At 36.5% G+C, this 23,387-nt stretch overlaps 2 protein-coding genes across 3 annotated transcripts in view; one reads left to right on the forward strand and one right to left on the reverse strand.

The window, feature by feature from the left end:
- LOC137386119 (protein Aster-A-like) overlaps positions 1-5,606 on the reverse strand; it is a 47,976-nt gene extending 42,370 nt beyond the window's left edge. Inside the window, exon 1 of the mRNA XM_068072821.1 lies at positions 5,585-5,606. The gene's annotated coding sequence lies outside the window, so the exon portion shown is untranslated. The remainder of the gene's footprint in view (positions 1-5,584) is intronic.
- LOC137386121 (SET domain-containing protein 9-like) overlaps positions 1-23,387 on the forward strand; it is a 30,828-nt gene that overhangs the window by 2,837 nt on the left and 4,604 nt on the right. Inside the window, exons 1-5 of one of the 2 annotated variants that reach the window (XM_068072825.1) lie at positions 5,796-5,811; positions 15,076-15,152; positions 15,344-15,675; positions 16,370-16,493; positions 18,990-19,105. In XM_068072825.1, coding sequence (XP_067928926.1) covers positions 15,091-15,152; positions 15,344-15,675; positions 16,370-16,493; positions 18,990-19,105 — 634 coding nt within the window. In that variant the 5' untranslated portion in view covers positions 5,796-5,811; positions 15,076-15,090. Of the gene's footprint in view, positions 1-5,795; positions 5,812-15,075; positions 15,153-15,343; positions 15,676-16,369; positions 16,494-18,989; positions 19,106-23,387 lie in introns of those variants that run through there. The other variant, XM_068072824.1, reaches the window with a different exon arrangement.

The following is a 23,387-nucleotide window of genomic DNA, read 5'->3' on the forward strand; positions in this document are numbered from 1 at the left end:
ATAAGATGTGGTTGTGTGACTCGGCTGACTGCCATGGAAAGCAAAAACTTTTAAAAATGACTAAAAGACAGTAAGTCTTAAGTGGTTTTTATATGTAGGATAAACCGACAAACACACATTCATAGGTAGACGATTACCTTAGCATGCTAGCTCATCCACTGTTATCTTCTACATGTCTATTTATGTTATATGAACCATGTTGTATGTTGGTGCACAGAGGGAATATAATTGGGCCTATTCTATTACTCAATTGACAAAACCATCACCAGTAGACCATAGAGCATTCTATAACCCACTTTATAAATGATATCCATAAAAATGGTAGTAAAACCTTTAATGACTATATCGTACTATTTATGTCATTGTAAACCTTTAGTCTAGATATCTGATAAAATCGCTAAGTTCTAGTTTGAACTTCAATATTCGAAGTGATACTATTAACATAGACGAATGGGATTTGGGATATTAATAATGTATATTAGGCATGTGTAATATACCACGCCTCAAATTTTCATGCTTGGTTAGCTCATGAATCATTCCCAGTTCACTTAAACATGCTATAGGACATCTACTAAATAGAATTAAACTGAGTTATATAATTTATGTATATGAATAATTAAAGTGCATTTGTTGTCTGTGCGCTAAACTTGTTACTCAAGAATAACTATTCACGAATTATGGCATGAGCTCTTGAGCATCTGCAAACTACCTTTTTGACTGCCTCTAGCAGGCCTAGAACTTCTTCATGGCAAGCTAAAATGGTTAGTAAGGAGTGAGAAAAGATAAATCTTCAACTAATGTATACAATACTTTTTTGCAGTTACAAACTTCAATTTTTTTTTAGATGGCAAACAAAATAATTACATGACCATGTGCAGGAACTACACATAGACCAATAAGCAAAGGTACCTATAAATGTCATAAAAATGTGAAAACACACTATTTGGGCATGATTTGTTGACAAGGTTTATACTAAACTGGCAAGATACACAATGCTAAACTCATCACATTACAGAAGACCATAACAAAGATGATGCAACTGTCAAAAACCTAATTCAGCAGTTAGCTCTTTTCTTCATGATGTGTTCTTTGATGAGTCTGAAAGAGCTACACCCTTTCTACCAACTACTAAACAATGATGCATCATGCAATTAGTGAAATAAATGCGACTATTTTACAAAAGCGAAGTTCACTGCTAAAAACTATGTGCTGTGGCCAGGACTCCACAATGAAATCTTGTTTAAGCATGCAATGTTTGCAATGCGAAAAAATCTTTCCCTCAAGTCCTCATCTTTGGGCCGGTTTTAAAGAGTTCATTTTGACTTTGTTAGTTCTTTGTACAGTCGTATGTTCCTCCTAGCAGTTGATGCCAACCCAAAGAGACAAAGCCTTTTCCATGTGATCAACTTTATCATTAACCGCACCCATGACATTAAATCTAGAATAACTCTCATCAAGCTATCCATTGCCCATGTAAATGGATATTCACTGGATTTTCATTCAAATAAATGCCAAGTCAGTTCTCCAACTTGGTATTAAAACTATAGAAATATATAAGGAATGGCTTTCTGGAGTAATCTTGGACTGCACTAAAAGTTGTATTACCCTAGGACGCTTATGTATTCGCGTCATCTAACTTTCGCATTTTCGCGGAGTCATCCTCTCGCGAAAGTTTCATGAGCGAAACTAAACTATTATAACGAACGAGCGAAAACGCGAAATTAAATGGCTTTGTTCATTGATACCCACAATACATGTAAAATCGTCATATTAGAAATGCAGGTAACCTTTGTGTGTGGTTGGGCTCATTGGGCAATTTCTGCTAAACTCATTATAGCTAATACGCTGACTGAGCAACGGGGCAAAGCAAATTGAGATAACAAGTACTTTTGGAAAAGCAGGCCTATTTTCCCTGGTTGCAAACTGGGGGGGGGGGGGGCTAATGTTAGACGGCTAGTTATGAGCATCTGGGGGTTTGGAGGGGCGGTATCAGCCCCCTCAACAGGATTCTTTCATGTAGGGCCTCAACCGAGCATCTCACGTGAAGATTTAAAAGATTTTATCGGAAAGTATAAACAGTTTTTCTATTATTTGAGATTTGTTTGTTTTAGGTGATATGATTGCCAGGACGTTTTCAGATTAAAATAGGCTAAACTTGACCGCAGTTGAAACGCTCAGAAAAAAGACATCTTTTTTCTTTTGTGCGTTTCAACAAAGATCAATTTGGCCGATTTTATTTCAAGTTCATCCGAAGGTTTTCACGCTTTTGTTGGGCCATTGCCAAATGGATGTTTGGTAAAACCAGGGTTGGAAAAAACTACGGTTTTTATGAAAAAACTAGGTTTTTTTGGTTTAAACTGGTTTTTATGGTTTAAACCGGTTTTTATAGTTTTTACCAAGGTTTTTGCAATTTTAAGTTTAATTAACATCACTTACTATAGCTGCATGATTGAGTATTAAACATACATATGTGGAATCATCTGTTAAAGATGATACGGTGGGAGTTGTTATGGGAAAAAAGAGAGAAAACATATGGAAATTTTAGAATGAGTCTTAAATCAAACATGATCGATGAGATACAGAGCAGAAATCTTATCACATAAAGTGAATATTTTACATACAGCTCTATGTATAAGTAGGGACTTTGATCCCGGTGATTATTCATGTGGTAGTGTAGAGCAGAGCATAATGCAGATGTATTGCTAGTGTTTGGAGCAGTGGCAGATGACTCAACTTCTATCACCTGAATATTAGCATCACTGTCTAAATTGGTGTTGTCAGTTTGACATCTTGCTAGGTGAGCCTTAAGCCTATCTGCGTGACCTTGCGTTACGACAGCACACCTATTACATTTTGCTTTAAAACCTTTGCCTTTTGCAGTTCGAGTAAAAATCTGCCAAACGGGATCCTGTTTGCGAGGCATCTTGGAAATTTGAGGCACAACTTTAACTTTTCAAAACACAAAAAACTTGATAAACTGAATTCTAACAATCCAACTACTTTGGCTTGTGCCCAATAAATGAAATATTAGTTTGCAAACTTAAAACTTTTGCCCAAAAGGATTTTATTGTTTTAATTTCTAATTGTAAGCAATCCTTTCTCACTGGCCAGACTTGAGAAAGTCTTCATTCATTATTAGAGACGATGATTGGATTAGATTTCACATGGTTTTTATATTTCATCAGTAAAGAGATCATCATATAACTTGATAAAACCAATCGAAAATGAAATTCACTAATTCATTGTTATGCTAGGATTTCATGTAGTTTCAACTTGAGCTCTGCCATCAATTTACTGCTGTGTCCTAAATAAACTTCCACAGCTGATAATTACATATAATTGCATTTCTACCGCACATGAACCACTAGGAGCTTAAAATATTATGTTTGTCACAAAAAATAATGAAAAAACCGAAAAAACCGGTTTTTCGGGCTGGTTTAAACCACTCGGTTTAAACCATTGGTTTAAACCGAGTGGTTTAAACCAATGGTTTAAACCATTGGTTTAAACCACTCGTTTAAAACCATTGGTGGCTCGGTTTAAACCATTGGTTTAAACTGAGCCAACCCTGGGTAGAACTTGACCTTTTGCAAACCTTTATAAAAGTCGTTAACAAAAATACTTTGCCGATGATGATAATAATGACGCCCAATAACTATTAAAAGTTAACATTTATCTCTATGGCTTTGAATAAAGTTATATTCTACAGCGATAAAAACCGTTCCCGTAGCAGTTGGGCAAATAACTGTTCGAGTAAATGGTGTTGAGGTCGAGTTATCTAAAGCATTGCGTGGGAACGGACCAAACAAACCCGTTCGAGTTAACCAAGTGTTCGTGATAAAATTTTACATTTTATGCGAGGGCGAGTTCTCCGAGTTTGACTATACTTAGCCGCCAAAAATTCCTAAAAAGTTGGGGCGGCTCAGCCGGCCAGCCGCCCCAGCGAATACGGGCCTGTGGAAAAGCCAAGACAAATGAGGAAGATGATGATATTAGTTTAGCCACGGAATTTGTAACTGATGAGGATGAAAGTCTGGTAAGGGAAGTCATAAAATTGAATAATAATTATTGTAGCGATGAATTTTATTACCAACCAAAAACAATAACAACCTTGTGCCATGGCCACCGCGTGCTATAAATACTTGAGATCTAATATTGGTGCCACATCAGTAACGGCGGCAAGGACCTAGACGCCATTGATAGTCCAAAAAACAAATAGCAGCAAGGATCAAGTTGCATTGTCGATCTGGCCCACACATTTCTACCTCCGGTTCACAAATACAAACTAGTCCCAATGGAAAAAAAAAATTACTAGTGAACTGGACCTGAGGAATCTAATTATGTTTGTTCTACTGCATTTATTTTCACATCACTATATTTTCGCACTCAGCAGATCCGCGAAATTAATTTGCAGCGAAGTTTTACTCTGTATGCTACTCACGAAACTAAATACTAGCGAAATATAGGTGTCCTAAGGTAGGTAAAAGATACACTGAATGTTCAGTTGAGGGAAACAATTATATTATGATAAGCTACAGACTCATCCCAATCTTATTGATGCTGAGTTAATAGGTGCCAGCCAGCCTGAGAATACCCCTTAGAATAACTTCCCAGCAGGAGAACAGAACAGCTCTATTGCATCAGCTCACACCAATTTGTTAATTAATTTCCCAAAAAAGCTCAATTGCGTCCCAAATACTCTAGTTGCAATAAGCCAATAATAGAAACTGCCATAGCCGTAAAACAAAGCTAAATACTCAATTCCATCTATTAGTTTACTCATGATAGAAACAAACGATAATACCCTACACAAACCTGCCAACCCTGGAGTGGGGAAAGGAGTGAGAGTCTATTTTGGGGACAATGAAAACGCGGGGATTTAATAAGTGGGGTAAATTTTTATAGCGTATAAAAACACCACAGCGAAAGATAACACCATAACCCTATAATGTTTATTGATAAATGAGAATGCCCCAAATAAGTTTATACACAGTTGTTTATTAGAAGTAAGTATATGATTACTACTTGAAGATTGGGACAAAAACAGATTTGCTTGGGTAAAAGGGGCAACTGCGTGACACAGGCGTGAGATGCTTGAGGCATGAAGCAATTGCGTGAGCCTCCCGCTCAATGCGTGAGAGTTGACAGGTATGACCCCACATGGCTATCAGTTGCCTAGAAAACTAACTACTTGCTGTCCCAACAAGACGGCATAGTATTTATGAACATAAGTTTATAAGCACAGCCGCACACTGAACAAGCAGCTAGTGTAAAACAATATTGAATCTTGGTAACATCGAAAAGGTAAAACAAGCTCTAGCTACTACTCCTAGGACCAGTTATGAAGCAATTACTGAAGCACGGGCACAGCGAAATTTTTTTCTTTATACATTACATATTGGATCTCGATAATTCGCTCTTGCAATGAATGAACAGCCAAGAAATTTGTTTGGTAGATTTGAACCACTCTCAACTTAAATTACTGCAAACATTAAAATTACTGTTAACCTACACTAAGATGTGAAAATACTTCAAACTTCAACGGCAAAAGATGATATACATTAGAAAACTATTCTATAACAACCTCAGTATTATCCATGCGAACAAAAATCGACTTCGAACATCGTTTATTACCGATGCGGAATTTACGTCACAAGAGTCTTAATTAAATCTAAATAACATAATGTGCGTAAATTTAATTAATTTATTACATATAAAAATTTTATGCAAAATTAAAAAATAATCTCACGTTGAAACACCTAATTTGAAAAAAGTTGTCACATTATGTGAAACGATCTGCAAACATCCAGGGTGAGGTCAGGCAAGGGTGAATTTATAATACCCAAAGATACAATTCCGTAGACACTGGCCAGCTATTAGGAAGAATACATTATGATGCTTTTTGGTTTTGTTCGAGATTATGTATATATGCTAAAAAAGCTGAGAAAAAGAGTTTTGTTTAGAGTATTATGACATTCATTTCGTTTAAATGTTATTTTGGGTCACTCGCACTTTATTTACAGCACATCATTGTTTTTGGTGCATAGAAGATTCGGAATGTTATAATTTCTTTTGGTTGTCGATAACAAAGTTGTTGTTAGAATTTCATTTGTAGTAGCCTGCATGCCTGCCAACTCTCACGCATTGGGCGTGAGACTCACGCAATCACCCCAAAGAAAAAATGAAAATGCGTGAGATTTTTGCCCCAATTTCCATAATTTTATATATACTATCATTGATACATCAATTGCCCCAAAACCAAATCTCACGCATTGCCCCACTCTTGGGTTGGCAGGCCTGGTAGCCTGTGTAACGCTGTGAAGAAATCAAGAATGTAATACCCTTTCGAAGTTGAAGTATTAATAAAATAATAATCAGTATGAGAGTTTGTGTGCCACTGTCAGGTGTGCGCTTAAGGAGAAATTGTTATTCACAATTAATCCGAATCCATACACAACATCAATGCTGAATTTGCATTTTCATCAGATTTTATAAGTCTAAAGATTAAAATACACAACTAACAAAATTTTAAACAGTATTGTGGTATGTTTATCAAACACTCAGTTTATTCCCATTCAAAACGCAACTGAACGGCTAACACAAAGTCATTGCATCAAGCATGACGTAATGTAAGCATTGCAATAGGCTGTACATTCTACATAGGCAATACATTCTACATACCCTCTTGATCTCAAGATCAACTGTTGTAAAACCATACAGCATAATAACTAATAGATCTCAGGATTAACTGTCTCGTACAACCGTTACAGCACAAAATTTGATAACCACTTAGGAAAACGTTTATCTTGAACAGGTCTGTTTTCAAAGTCACTATTTTGATCGAGAGATCAGAGTCAACAGGCTCTCGATTCAACTGAGCATTGTTATCAAGCAGGTCTGAAGTACTAAACTCAACTTCGACCTGATTAGACTCTCTAGTTGGCCTAGTTGATACATGTATACCATCTGCAATGTCGTTTTGATGAGCCAATCTAAGGTCAGACACATGCCTATTTGCGCCATCGATTTCAACCGAAGTGCTAGAATTTATCTTTGTCACTTTTCGGCATTTCCACTTATCAAAGTACCTAGCATTAACTGGCTTGACATAAACAGTGTCTCCAACTTTGTATGGGTTAAGGCTGCAGTCTCTATTGTCACTAAGCTTTTGTGGTATTTGTCGATTTGGTCGCCCCTGCTAAGTCACTGCGATAGCTGTATAGTTCTTCCACAGGCACTATACCATTGGAGTTTGGTGAATTGTTATACCAATATGCCATTCCTTCAGGTCCTTTACCAGGTCTCATGACTGCTCTTTTTATAGTACGGTGATGTCTTTCAATTATTCCATTTCCAGTAGGTTTATAGGCACAGCTGAGGATCTGCTCTACACTCTATTTCTGCAGAAACTCTTTCATTCTAGCGCTTGTGAAACATGGGCCATTGTCACTCAAAAACTCCTTAGGAGGTCCACGTTCTCGAAACACATTGTCCAACTGTTTGATTACTACGTCTGATGTTTCATTAGCCAGTTTGAACCAAAGAGAAAACCTGCTAGGCCCACAATCAATAATAGTCAGATAAGGTCGACCATTCACATGAGTAATATCTGATGCAAGGCGGTCCCATACATTTGCTACGTTTAGCTGGCCATGATCCCATTTGATTGGATGAGGATTTACACTGTTACACATAAGACAAGGTTTCACTACTTGCTCAACTATGTCTTTCTTGATTGTTCGTCCAAGCTTCTTCTGTGCCAAGTACAGGGTTTTGCTGGCACCAAAGTGGTGGTCTTGATGAACTTTCTTTACGTCTTCTATCTCATCTGTGTTAGAAAGTACAACCCCTGAGCATGCAACAACTTGTGGCCATTTCTTTGGTACTCTGGTTAGGACATCCGACTTGTTCTCACCTGATGGAACAAGTTTGATCATTAGTGTTAACTCGTATTCATCAATCAGCTGACCAATAATTCCAAGTCTACATCGAATGATCAACTCACTGAGGCCAGTAACCTTAAGCCTTTTGGTATCTTCTATCACTGAATTTATCTGCCCATAAACAGTAGCTGAATCTGTGATCACTTGCACATTTGTCATTTTCCACTTTAGTGCTAGGTTGATTCCTTTCAATGCAGCTTTTAGCTCAGCAACATTTATATGAGCACCATCATCCTCTTTACATAGCCATGCTGCATCCTCAACAGTGTAACCATCTACCTCCAGAGACACTCCAAGAGCCAAATTGCTGGCGTCACACCGCACAGTACACTGAGAGGTCTTCTTGACATCCCACTTGCCTCTCACTGGGTCTTGCTCTTGTACTTTTTGAAATATTTCATCCAACAAAAATTTCACAAAACTAGGAACTGTTTCAGACCAGTCTATGTCATTAGTCAATCTCTTTACATAGCTACAAGCAACTCTTAACCATCCAGCAACTGGGTAATGTCCAACTAGTTTGCCACAAATGGAAAAAAGGTCTCTTTTCGTAACATTTTCTGAAACTACAGGCAAATCACCATCTCGCTTCCAGTTGTACTGATCATCATCTGCATTGTTTACTCTAAAACCCAACACACGAGTATCTGATAGTGTCAATGGGTCTTTTGCCACAAGTCCAAACCTTAGTAAGTGAGCTCTAACAACATCAGCTTGAACCACATCCTCGTTTACCCAAATGTCATCAATGTAGTGATCAGTTCCATTGCAAATCTGTTCATCCAATGAGAGCACTTTATCTATGATCTTGGACATTATCTTGGGAGCAACATTCAAACCAAATCCTATGCGTGTCATTACATACGTTTTACCTATGTAATTCACTGCCTGGAATCTTTTCAGACTGGGCTCTATATGAATTTGTAGATAAGCCTTCTTCAAATCTAACAGACATGCTTTGCTTCCCCTAACCTCCAATTTCGTAGTTTTTCTTGGCAAATTGCAGTCTCAACATCAGGATTACTGTGAATATAGTTGCTTAGTTCACGGTAATCCATAACCGGGCGAATCTTATTGGGCTTGTTTGGTTGTTTTGAAGCCATCAATGGAATTATCCCCTCTACATGACCGTGGACTGTGCTATCATATAACTCCAACCATTCATCATTTATCCAGCGTTGCACTTCTTCATCAAACACTTTTCTGTCATCATCATTTATCTTGTATTCAGAGCAATGATTTTGTAGAATCGGTTTATCATCTTTCCATTTCCATTTGACAAACCATGCACTACCATCAAACCATGCTATGAAATCTTTATCATTAATCTCTAAACTACTCTGGTGTCTTGTGCCAACACTTATCGCTGGCACCTCACCACCAAACTTAACACCGTTGTGAACATCAACATTAACTCTACCGAGTTGAGCAATAGCATCCATTCCCAATATCACTTGTGCTCCACCGACTAGTGCTGGCGCAATCAAGCACTGCAGAGGAAGCTCTTCATTTCCTATGACATTGACTTCTAAAACAGTTTCACCCTTACACTCAGTAGTTTTACCGTTTAACATGCTGACAATTCGAACAGGACCGCTAGGCTTTTTACCCAATTTAACACAAAAATCATCTAAAACCACAGTCTGTTCGCAACCAGTATCTACAAGAGCTCTTGCCGATACTTTGTTTACATATATATCAACAAATAGTAGCACCTCTTTGTTCAGTGTCTTGTAGCGGGGGAAGTATCCGGTGCAGACACTCCCCCATTCTCGTTTCCCTTTGCCTTAGGGCAATTCCTAGCTATGTGATTGCCAAACTCTTGACAGTTGTAACACTTTTTTAGCCTTTTTGCACCCTTTACAACCTTGGATGGGCACTGGTGGGCTCCATGACCTCTGCTAGTACAAATTGGACAAATCTGTCCAGCAGGTTTTGAGCCTACATACCCCATTGCACAGACTCCTTGTGCTCCACCATTGCTAGACATAATCATTCGTGCCCTCACGGCCAATTCTGACAATGAATGTTTTTCAACTGCTGAAATGGACTTTATCTGGGTAGCTACATCAATTGGTAACCCAGCCACAAAAGCACACTTCAACAAGGGTTCTGGTACAGTTTGGCCAATCAGAGCTACTAGCCTACGCAAATCTGCCAGGTAGACATCAACAGTTTCTCCTTCTTTGTATACCCTTTTTTGTAGTTGTCCATATGCGCAAAAGTTATTTACTCCAAAAGCAGTCATTAGCTCCTGTTTAATCAGTGCATAATCACTTTTAGTGTCGGCTGACAGTTGTGTATAAATGGCGAATGCTGGTCCAGACAGAAAGAGTGGCACAAAAGATTTCAACTGTAACATTCTGCAGCTCAGCTACAAGCTTTAACTTGTCACACCACTCAGAAAAGTCACCACTCTTCTCTACGTCTTCATAGGTTTTAATCAAGTCTTAAAGTTTCACTGCCATTATTGTCACAATTTTGCCGAGATAGCTTGTGGTATGTTTATCAAACACTCAGTAAGCAACAGATTACTAATACGTTTATTCAAATCCAAAACGCAACTGAATAGTCCATGTACATAGTCTAGCACCAAGTCATTGCATCAAGCATGACATAATGTATGCATTGCGATAGGCTGTGCATTCTACATAGGCAATACATTCTACACTTTGGTGCATAGAAAATTCGGAATGTTATAATTTCTTTTGGTTGTTGATAACAAAGTTGAAGTTTTTGTTAGAATTTCATTTGTAGTAGCCTGTGTAACGCTGTGAAGAAATCAAGAATGTGATACCCTTTCGAAGTTGAAGTATTAATAAAATAAGAATAAGTATGAGAGTTTGTGTGCCACTGTCAGGTGTGCGCTTAGGGAGAAATTATGTTATACACAATTCTTCCGAATCCATACACAACATCAATGCTGAATTTGCTTTGTCATCACATTTTATAAGTCCAAACATTAAAATACGCAACAAAATTGTAAACAATAATATCAATGACTAAAGGTTAAAATAGCCAACAAAAGTTCCGACCTTACTCGAATGGTCGTCCATGTTTGTTGCTCAGTCCCATAGGGCTGAGAGTCTCAACAGTCAAACGAAAGTCATGCCACTCCATAGATATAGAGGCTTAGCAGATGAGATAGTGGAAAAGAAGAGGCCCAGCTGAGGATGGAGGAAGAGGCTCCAAATGCAGGAAAAAGAGGACAGAGAAGACAGCACAGCAGATTCCGGGGAAACGGCTTTATAGGCAGGGGAGTGAGAGAGGTTTTGCATGCAGAGGAAAAAGCTGTATCAGGGAAAGCACACGGGAGCCTCTGCAGTCCCTTGGGAAAGAGGCTGAGTCTATGGAGCTGTGCTTTTTTTATAGATGTCTCTGGTAGCCTTTGAGGAGGTATTTTGGTGCTCAAGTTCTGTTCTTTATGTTGCAAAAGACAAGCAATTGAGTGGACTTGTCTTAAAGGTTGACTTGCAACAAAATTCACACTACAGTTATTTGGTATCAAAAGGTTTACCATGTCTTACTCTGCTGTGTTGTCGGTGCAAAATATGTAGAAATGTGATAACAAGCTCTTAAAAGCTCAAAAACGAACAGTTAATCGCAGCCATCACGAAAACGCCGTAGATTAGAATCTCTTTCCAAAACTGTTCAAATGGGATGTAGTTGAACACGATGGATTCTGTTTACACTTTCATGCAACCTCATTCGTCGAAATATTTTCACGAATATACTTCACGCATTCAATAAAACCATGTCTATTGTCATTGTAATGCTGTCACTTTGAGCACCGATATCTCAAAACCTAGCGTAAAAATTTGTTTAATTTTTTAACCTTAGTTTGAAGGAGTGCATATCAACCTCTGATAAACATGACGAACATGTTGGTCACCTGTGATACTTAAAAACTGCTCCAGAAATTTTTTGCGCCATTTCGCAGAAAGTATGGATCACATGATCAGATTACAGCTAGACGATTAGACCAAGCCGAAACAAAACTGTAAAGGAATGAGCATCTATATTTGATTTGGGCTTTTCGGTAGAACCCAAAGTAGTTGTCATAAACTAGTGCTATGAGACGTTTTATATTGAGCTTTTTATTGGTTTTTCAATTCACGTGATAACATCCCGAATCAAAACAATAACCAAAATGATTGAGAATGTCATCAAAATAAAGAGATTCCAAACTATGGCATTTTCGCGATGGCTGCGATTAACTGTCGTTTTTGAGCTTTTAAAAGCTTGTATTCACATTTCCACATATTTTGCACCTACAACACAGCAGAGTAAGACATGGTGAACCTTTTGATACCAAATAACTGTAATGGGAATTTTGTTGCAAGTCAACCTTTAAAGTGAGGAAATATCAAAGCAGTGGAATCACCTTGATTTCATCTTTGAGCGCAATGCGATATCACTAACAGAACTACATCACAGCATGTATGTCCGTATCTGACATTGGATTGTAGGTGATTATGTTGCTTGGAGTCCAGTAGATAATCTTAGAAGCATTTACCGTATATAAGTGTTTCTCAATTATTTTCAACAAATTCAACAATATAGATATAGGAAGATAGTTGTTAGGATCTTCACGATTTCCTGAGTACGTCATGAGAGTGTAATGACTGGAGATGATAACTAACTCCAATTGTTTTGGTCGAATCTGGTAGAGGTCTAATTTCTTTTTGTGGTTTTCTGGCAGGCCAAATGTTGCATTTTTTCTTATGGGCTGCTTCCACGAGAGGTTTCTAATTCGCTTGTAAATAGGTATATGATGACTGTTTTTTGGATTGTTTTCTGATGTATTAGATGTCATGTTTATTGTAATATTGCGTATATCTCCGGTGGTTTAGGCGTTTCTCCACTATGCTAGCTGCTTTCGCTAATACTTCTACACAACACCACTCCTATGCCAGAGCGCATGCACTGCAAAACTCGTCATTACAGACTATGTTTTCACATCTCCATTGTTATGCCCATTCTAAATATGAGCATAATCCAGAAACTAGAACAGTTAGGTATCTGCTAGATCCATTATATGTAAAATAAATAAAGATATGGATAACTTCAAAGGCATGAACATAGATTGAACCAACTGAGCACTTATTGAAAGTCAATCATATATACTATTTTCTAGCTTGTTGGTATATGAAACGCCTGCCCTATATATGCCACTTCCAACTTCTACCTTTTTGGTCATCGTATCTTTAAATTTCTCTATAAAATATAGAACTGCTGGCAGAAATAACTAAGTCAAGATCTGGGTCTAACTGCATAAGTCTACTGACATGCTTCACTCACTTCTATCTGACTGGCATTTAATTTGAGCAGAATGACTGGAATTGTGGTGATGGTTTCCACATTTTTACCTACCTCACCTTTTACCATAACTAAGTGTAACAACTTCAGGTCTTCTATGCGTTGACTTATTGGAATAAACAAATGATTTTCTAGTTGCAGAAAATCATTTGTGCTGTTATAAACTGTCAATTGTAAACTGTTAATTATGGATGTGTTGGATTAATAAATAATTCAGAACATTTGCTGGTGATTATTATGCCCAACACCGGAAGAAGCGTCATCTGGAAGTTGGTCTGTTTTAATAACATTTTGAAATAAAAACATAACTGATATATAAACGTACACTCAACCTAATACTCTGGTTCAGTATTTCTTCTCACCGAACCGTTTGAAGGTATAGATAGTGGCAGATATATGCAACGTAATTCACCAATTTGCACCAATGAAGTTTAGGCTAACTTAGCCTATTTGTTTTTTGACCAGTTTTGTATTTGTTAACTTCTCTTTTAATTTTACCTCAAGTCTCATAACTTCTTGAAATCTGCCACACTTAAAAAACGTGTTTAGTATTTTCTTGAAGCTTAAATTGTAAGGGAAAAGTTCTATGCTAATGCATTTGTGAGGAGAAGTTTGCCTATATTATAAATACAGTAAAGTACTTACTATCTTGAACAATTATTAGTTAGCTACTTTGGCAGTTGTCTGCAGCTTGTAGTCTGTCTTTGGCTAGATCAAATAGTAGTAGTTCCACATGTAGTAGTTCCACCATGTAGTTCCACAATCTACCTTTAATTGACCATAGTTGGTGAAAAGGTTGTGGTCTGAATTGTCAATTGCTACAAGGAATGATAATTCTTCAACGGATTTAACTTCGCTTTCCCTTGCTGTTTTTTTCTCTTATTTTCTATAGCAATATTTATATAACAGCATTTGTGGCAGTATGAGTAACTGAAATGTTATTTAGATAATCATGGTTTGGAATTGTATTCAATTTATCTGCAAGCCAGACATTGGTTTTGCTTTGGGTTTGAATTTTGTGTGGACATGTTTCTTTATGACATAGTTATTTGGTGGCAATGGCTGAAGAACTTGAAGTACAAACACATTCTGTGATTGTAAGGTCAACACTACTTTGAATTTAGCCAAACTTTTGGCTTTGTTTAGCTGAGTATAAACATAGGGAGTCTGAATCTTTTATATAATCCTTTTAACATCATCACTATAATGAGTTTGTCCGAGATCTTTACCCCAGGACTCTGTTTTGGCAACTTGTTTTCCCTGAACCACACTGTAGAGGTTTCAGAATAGTATAGAGTGAAAATTGGGTATTTAACAGCTTAAGAAGTGATTACATATCATGGGCAATGCTTTCCGCCAACATCAATTGCAGCATTAATTATAAGCAGTAAAGGTTTTTCTATTTTTGAAATTCTGATCATTATAAACACCCTCCTTTGTTAATACTAGATAGCTTTGTTCAAAACTTTTTGTTTAAAAAAACATGAGAGCCTAACACATTAATCAAAGACTATGAAATTTGCATTAATAAAGACAAATTAAAATGTAATTATTCGCAAAAACTATGGATAACGATTTTAAATAACGAATATATTCATTGCTATTATACTAATTGCGAGTTACTAAACCTGTTTTTACTTTACTTGATAAGTCCTAGTAATGCTGAATAATGCTTTTAATAAATGGGGTCGATTTGCTATTACAACAGTTGTGACTATTGGTAGTTGCTTATGAACATACAGGATTATCTTTTTCGAGATTGGCTTAAGTTTCTTTTAACTGATGTAAGTTAGTTGGCTATTGTTGTTTCCAGGATGCTTTACATGACATGCGATGGAAGTCTTACCGCCATAGATTTCTACCATGGATATTGTTAAATTGGAGAAAACAGTTGAGTATCTACAAAATAACTACTGTGATACCATTTATTAAGAGATTTTGAGTCTATTGGTTTCGAGATTCTTTAATGGAGTTCTGTTATATCCAAGAAGTAACAACCTTAAATAAGTTGTATGTTTGAATTCATATGATTACTAATGAAAATTGTGCTGAATGCTAGTTTCATTTCATGATTTTTATAGATTTCTGAAGAATTCTCCTAAAAACCCTATACCCTCACACGGTTTCGTCGATTCCAGCTACTTTGTCAAGCAATTGGATTTCTATTTAACACATTTGAATGGAGCGTTACAGAGTCGTTATGGAACAGATGAAACAATTTTTCTGACCGACCATTTGTCTCGCAGCTTTGCAAGATGTACCAAAGGGTATTGCACCCTTGGACTTCAGTCTGCTGAGGAAACACTCGGATTTACCATTAGCCGTTGTCGGAGTACAATCATTGAGGCTGGAACTGGGGTTCGGGTGACTAAAGGAGTGATCCCAAAAAATCATTTGGTTGCTCTTTATCCAGGTAACATTGTGTTAGATAGCTGTTCAGCAAACAAATTTAATACTAATAGGAAGCCAAAAATATTTTGACCTAATCCTTGTTTGGGGCTCTTTATTTAGGCCTCCTATCCATCACAGGTCATAGTCTATAGAAGGGGGTAATATTGAACTGGCCCAGTATAGGCTTGATTAATTTAGCAATCCGGGCATTGATTGCTCAAACCAATGTTCCTGGCATCGCGTCACTTCCACTTTCTTCTCTGGTGTAACTATTAGCTGGCGTATAAACTATAGTTTTTAGTTCAAGCAGTCAAAATTTACTGGGGTGAAAAAGTTTAGTTTCATGAATGCTATAGTATGCATATTTACAAGTGTAATGTGGGTTTTTCACAGGATAGTGTTGTTTTTACAGAGCAATAAAAACGGTGCGGGAGTATTTATTTATGTAGTGGCTGATTACAAAGTAATAGAGTGATACACCCAGCCGTTGAATTCATTACTCTAGTGCATTGAATACTTTGCGTTATTTATTCATACTTTGAGTACTATGAAAACTCAGATTTAGAGCAACATTGATCAGACTCTATCTTGAGTAGGGGCATACTGTACACACAGCTGCTCTAGTTGTACTTTATACTTGTACTCCATGGTCTTTTGTGGAGCTGCAGCTGTGTTTGGGAAAGTAAGACGATATAATGCCTAGCCTGTATTGCTAGGACTGATTTATCAAGTAGGAGAGCCAATTCTTCTGCAGTCTCTTGCTAACAAGTTTATCTTCCGCTGCCAGGATGGAGTTCTTCTTGATGGAAATGACAGAGCACTGTCCAAGCACCTGTTCAGGTGTGTCACATGATCTTTTGTTTTCAAGCTTGATATACAGTGGTGCATGAAATAAACTGAACCCTTTGTTGGGAAACTAAATCTTTTATTTACAACATCGTATATGTACATTATACAAGTACATGTACATATAAAATGTACATACTTTCTTATTTGCTTATTTCAAGCCATATACATGTATATTACTTGAAATAAGCAAATAAAATTGTATGTGATGTGATCATATTTGTTCAGATTATTTTCTTCAACCATTCAAATAATGAAATGTTTAGAATTTAGGCTACATATTTATTCAAAGACATTAATTTACAGCTGTTTGGTTTGCATATTCGAAATCAGGACAAAATGTGGACTAATTTTACATATAACTAGTATGCTGGCAGCCCTGTATGCCGTGAGAGATCATCATGTGTACTAACTATATGCATACTTATTCCAAGAGGTGGCAAGGTGATTGAGTGTAGTAGTTGGGAGTGCATTTGGCTAGGAATCCAAATATCTGGATTCAATGCCATTATCTGGATTTCATTCTCATTCCAAGTATCTGGGTTTCTTAATGCTCTCAGCATGGCTTTGGACGGATGAACGCAGCTCTTATTTCAGTAAAGTTTAGGGCTAAGGGCTAAATTCACCAGGAGGTAGCAATGTTGTGAATGAGAATTTTAGTTTTCCATCAAGGTGGTTCAGTTTATTTGCAGACCACTGTAACTGTATGTCAATCGTGGTAGTAATTATAAAATTCCAGCAATTGCATGCTTTAGTTTTGATTTGTCAGAGTTGAATAAGGGTAATGGATAAGTTATATTGAGTGCAAATATATGCCAGAAGGTGATTGAGTTAGTTAATAAGAGGATGAGATGGAACCTATATTTGTGTGTGCTGGCTACTGTTCACTTTATCTATTGAAATTTACAGGTTGAATAACTCTACCAGCAGTTAGCGCCCTCATATTTTCACTAGCCAAAGCATGTTCGTTTCTATTTACCTATAGTTATTGTTCCGCATTTGCGACATGTATTTATGATGAAACCTGACAGCTAAGCTGGCATCTAGCATCTTTGCTGGCATCTTTGTTGTAGCTTAGCATATTCATGTCCTTTTTACAATGCGCAGAGCTCTTATAAGGGAATTACTGTTGGTACAATGAATATTTGGTACGTGCCAACCAGCAGATTCCTAGCTGGTGCTGTTCACTATTATATTTAAAGGTGCGTTTACACAGGATGATTTGTCAGATTTGTATTTCCGATGAGAGATTTGGAGTTGGAATGGCTTCTAGTCTGTTTAAGATTTGAAATGCGTTTTTACAAAGGCTTTACACCAAACAATCTCAAACTCCGACTACACAAATTGGGTCAAGTTTTTAGCCAATAAAATACAACACCAATATCCATTCTATTTTGACCACTTATAACCATAAACACAAATGACAGTCACTCAATTGTTCAACATACTTCTCTTGGGTTCGGAAAAAATGATCTGGAAGTTTGTGGCTCCAGTTAAAAGATCAGTGGCTACAACTCAGTAAGTGCTCATTATCTATTGATTTTAATGCTTCTTTTAACTAATTCTTTGGGTGAACAGAATATACTGCCATTATGCTTGTATTTTCGGCACAATTGTGAGTTATGATTGGTCAATTTCATGTTGTACTTCCTCAATGACTACCATAAAAAGCAGACAAACATAGTATGCAGCAATTCACCGATCTGGTGTGGGTGACTGAACAAAACTACTTTTAGAATTTTTGTTCGCTTTTCACCAAACAGACATTGTCGACGTAGAAGCAACTCCAATAAATCATGTTGGTGTAAACGCACATTTAGGTGAGTCATGTGAATGCCATGAAGCTATTCCTATTTCAAAGAGTAAGCTTTGTGGATTGATCTGTTTTCTATAGTGACAAGGTCATTTCCTTATTTTTATTATTTCGTTTGTCTGCTGAAAAATCGTTAAACAAAACTGCATCCTTCCGTAAGACACACCGAGAAGTACCATTTTTCTTTTCTCAGATGTAGTGACCTACTAGTGGTACATCCCTCTTTGTGTAACATCGTATACCATTCACTTATCTCTGCTTTCAGCTAATTAAATAACTGCATGGGCACTGGCATGTCTCTTTTTCCATATTGAGGGGCAAGGCAGTGGTTACAAGCCGACCCTCTGACTCACACATGTGAGATAAGATAAATGTCAAGTGCCTCCTACTCTTTTTTATAACGCAGTTTTTAGAACGGAATATAATTTTTTTCTTTCCATCAAAACAAATTTTCAATTACTTAAAAAGCAGCGAGAATAATAATGTTGCTATGGAAAAACAAGGCAAGGGGTGATGACCCTCAGTGGCTAGCATTAACACTCATAGTTACTTTATGTCCTTCACCTAGTCGCTTGTGTCTTGTAAGATTTTTCTTAATCTATGACTCGCTTAAGGATTTGCTAGTTGATTGCATAAGTTGAGAAGATGATTGTACATTTATACGCTTTTTCCAACAGATCATGTGCTGGTAGGGATATCGTTGGAGCACATCTGATGTGTGATATCTCATGGCTGACAGACCACCCTATAAACATGTTAAATGTTGGACAGTACATCAATAACCACACCGAAGGTGAGATATTACCTAGTTGGATAAATTTCTGCCCTGGTTTCTTGACACACAAGTGTGGTAAAAAGGTAAAGTAAAGTGCCAGCGGTTCAACTACTTCTCTGTAATGCCAACTTGAGGGTGCCAAGTATGGAGCTAAGAACTTCACAAGCGAGCTGAGCGTTGATTATATGGGTAGCTGCAATGCTGTGTGAAATAAACTACTCTTTGTTGGCAAACTAAAATTCTCACATTTTGACTCATTGTGAATTCAGTCAATAGCCATACATTTTAGATTAAATTAATTCTCATTTTGTCCTGATTTCAAATATGTAAACCAAACATCAGTAAAAAAAATTTGAATGTTTATATAGACTAAATTCTAAACATTTCATGTTTTTGTTGGCTGAATATAACAATCTATACAGATATGACCGCAACACATGCATTTTTATTTGCCTATTTTAAATCACATACATTTACATAGACACATTGTCAAAGGTTGAGGAATTTATTAGATAGCAACTGCTTTGTAGTGAGCTTCATAGCCAAACCTTTACATTACATCTTTGAGTTTAGAGCATGTTGTGGCGATAATTGAAGCTTGCGTAAGTTAATAGACCTCAAGCCCAAAATTTACTTCAACTGTTTTGATTTTAACTGCTTAAAGGTTGACATGCAACAAAATTCACATTACAGTGATTTGGTATCAAAAGATTCACTATGTTTTACTCTGCTGTGTTGTAGGTACAAAATATGTGGACATGTGGTTATAAACTCTTAAAATCTAAAACAACGAACAGTTAAAGATGTGATTGCGCCAAATTTTAGTTTATTTTAACAGAAAGTATCTATCTTTATCTAGTATGTTTTTCTATCATTCAAGATGTTGTTTGTTATTTTAGGTGATTTCACTGTCAAGTTATTTGAAAATTTAAAGCGAAAAATTGATCGTGGTAAAAATGCTCAGAAAAAAATATGTACCCAGACTTGCCCAAAATGATGTATATAGTGAAACAGCCTGTCTCTATCTCTCATACTTGCATCGGCTATTGCGATAAAAGTCTAGTCTTACGCGGCTCTATTGGCATATATTTTATTTTGTGTTTGCTCATGATTGCTAGAATAAAATTTTAAATCTAGCTACAGATACATAATTGTGAATGTCTCAAATGCCTCAAATAAGGATAATTAAAAATTTGTCATATTATTTTCCTATAAATGCTGTGTAAACATTTTAGTACCGACTACGATTCTGCCAGTCTACGGTAATCGAGTCGGCGAGTTTACTTATCCCATTGCGGCCTTTGTATCAGCAAAGTTTTCAGTTGCTACCCACACCGGAAACTAGTTGCTAAATAAAATAAGGAAACCGCATCTTTGAAAAGAATATGTTCGAATATGTGGCGAAACCAACTGCATCCCTAAAAAATTATGTATAGTCAACGTTATCCAGTCATTATTAGTATCAATTTGTAGAAAATAATTTACTGGTCACATTTGCTTAGTTGATCAAAAACAAATGGTTTTTTGATTTGACCAAAATAATGAACACAAAACAATGTCAATTTCTTTGAAATCAATTAACCCACCAATTCTGGCAAAGGATTAATAAAGCCATTCTTTCACCTGGTTGGTGGTTTGTGGCATGGACTCACCTGTTTGCACTTAGTAGTATGGAGCATAAATTCTTTTTGAGTAACTCTTAATATTTGGTCCTTTGGAATTGAGTCGAGCTATGCAAAAGTACCTGTCAATACAGCTCTGATTACACTTCATAAATCGACCTATCAAACAAGATTTTGGCACAGGTGGCAACGAGGCTATGACATATTCAATATGTTCTGCAAATCATGTTTTGCATTATCTTCAACATTATTATTTTATATGATTTTTACAAGCCAAAAGATTTTCATCTCAGCAAAAAGTTTTCATTAAAAACATCCATCCAAGTCGTGGTCACTCACATAGTTTCAGCTAATATAATAGTACAAATTACTCTACTGTAGTTAACTCAAACTCTCTATGTACCGTATCTGGATATTCCTCTTCATCTTTAGTCCTAAGATATGCAGCTCTCACTATGTTTTATATGCAGGTTGGTAGTGATCACTACTCTGCTCTTATAAGTTCTTCTGGGTATGTCCAAAATGCCAAGAATCTGTAGGTGCATGATTTCTTCTACAGGCCTTTCAAATGGTTTCAGACACTCCGCATCTGAATACTTGGGTACTAACAGAATATTAAACTTTTATTATCTTAGATAACTTATTGAATGCCGCTTGGAAGTAGAGGTGGAACGAGACAGGTTTTTTAAGTTCGAGACGAGACGCGAGACACTGTCTTGTGAAAATTCGAGACACGAGACAGTAAAATAATGTGCATTTGGTGATGATTTCACTACGCAAGGACTAGCGTACTTAATATATAAAATTGATAAATCTTTTTTTAAATTGAATTTTCACCTGGTGTAAACGATTTAAATACAACATTTTAATTGCGATATGCATGTATTTTTTGTAAACAAAAGTGACACAAACAGCTCTAAAATAGTGAAGTTATATATTTCTAAGAATTTTGAGCTTGATCGATACTAATTATTATAAACATATTGCTTTGTACATGTATATTTGTTTTGTTTGCGTATTAACTACAGTATGTGAATTATATTTAAATTGTACTCATGAAATTATATGCATTACTGTATATATTCTTATATTGAACTAACGATGTCATTGTTACACGAACACTGGCTATGGTCGACACGGCCTTTAGTTCGTTTCTCCGTGTACAGGCAGGTTTTACCCGCAATTGGTAGTATACAAAAGAGGCCCGAATTTTATGAAGGGAAAATGGTGTTTGGTCACAATAGATAAAATACTTTAGATATTTAACCCCAACAGTCTTATTAAATCGGATTATCCAGAGGGTAATTGGATACGACCCGGTATTTGTTTTAAGGACACAGAACCGGACTACAATATATTAACAGGGCCTACATGATTAGACTCGGCGGCGAACATAATCAATAACAACCGGTAGTAACGAACCTGGTATAAGTTTAAAGGCAGTTGCTAGCAATCTATTACAATATACGGAGTTGTTGTTACCACGTAAGCCATGTTTTAACAGCCGTGCGCAGGCGCTTTAGTTCTATTTCCTGTCTCGAGTTTAGTAATAGTTAGGTCGAGATGAGACCGATACGAGACAGGTCGATACTCGAGACATCTCGTGTCTCGTTCCACCTCTACTTGGAAGTGATATGACTTTGAGTAAAACTATCAGCAATAAAAATACAGTTAGCTACAAAACTTACCATGGTAGTATAACTTACCAAAGGCCACTCCCAATGGACCTGGTTTTATAAGGCCTGTGATCTCCTGCACTTCTGCAACACACTTGAGACCAGTCTGAGAAACAGCATTCATTCAGAAACACATTCATGTATCTCTTTCCAGTGTATGGCAGTTTCCATACTGACACAACTGTGTCACAACACTGACACAACATAAACATCCTGTAATCAATAAAACAAATGTAATGAATATCTGTCATTCATAGATATGTTGTTCTAACGTGTATCTGCTGAAAGCTTTCAATTTGGGAGTTAGATAGATCGAGAGCGTAAAATTACAAAATGACCCAAGGTTTAACAAAAGCATAAGTACACCAAGCCGATAATTCGAAGCTTTGTTTCTGGGAGTTAAAGATGCGCATTGATCAATCTATTTTCCTCACATTCTACAAGAGAGAAGTGAACATAAATTCTAATCACAAATCTAATATACTAGCTGAAACTGCCTAAGAGAATTTGAAGCAAATATTATAAATAGGTGAAACGATAAACAAGTTATGAAATGATGATTGATGATAGCATAAAGTTATAATTTTATTAATTAGTAAATTTATTCAGGAGTAGTAAAATTATTATTTTTAGTTTAGTACTAGCTGTACCACCCAGGGTTGCTTGGGTAATAAAAAAGTCTTTGGAAAGAAAATTTATTTGTATTTAACATATAACAACATTTGCTATTCTAAATTTCATACTACATATTATGTGAAAAGTGTTTTGTGTAATTGAAATAAATTAACAGAGAAAATATAAACAACTGTATAGGTTTTCCAACTTTGTCAAACAACTGTAACTTCCAAACTTCATATCATGAGGAAAATGTTTTGTGTAGGTCAAATAAATTACAAAAAATAAAACAACTATAAAAGGGTTAAAATATAAATGTGAAATAATTAGTAACTAATAGCTAAATTAGGTCGGTTTTGCTACGATTACAATAAAGGATGATTCGCT

Source organism: Watersipora subatra, chromosome 1, assembly GCF_963576615.1.
Source record: "Watersipora subatra chromosome 1, tzWatSuba1.1, whole genome shotgun sequence".
NCBI classification, from domain to species: domain Eukaryota; kingdom Metazoa; phylum Bryozoa; class Gymnolaemata; order Cheilostomatida; family Watersiporidae; genus Watersipora; species Watersipora subatra.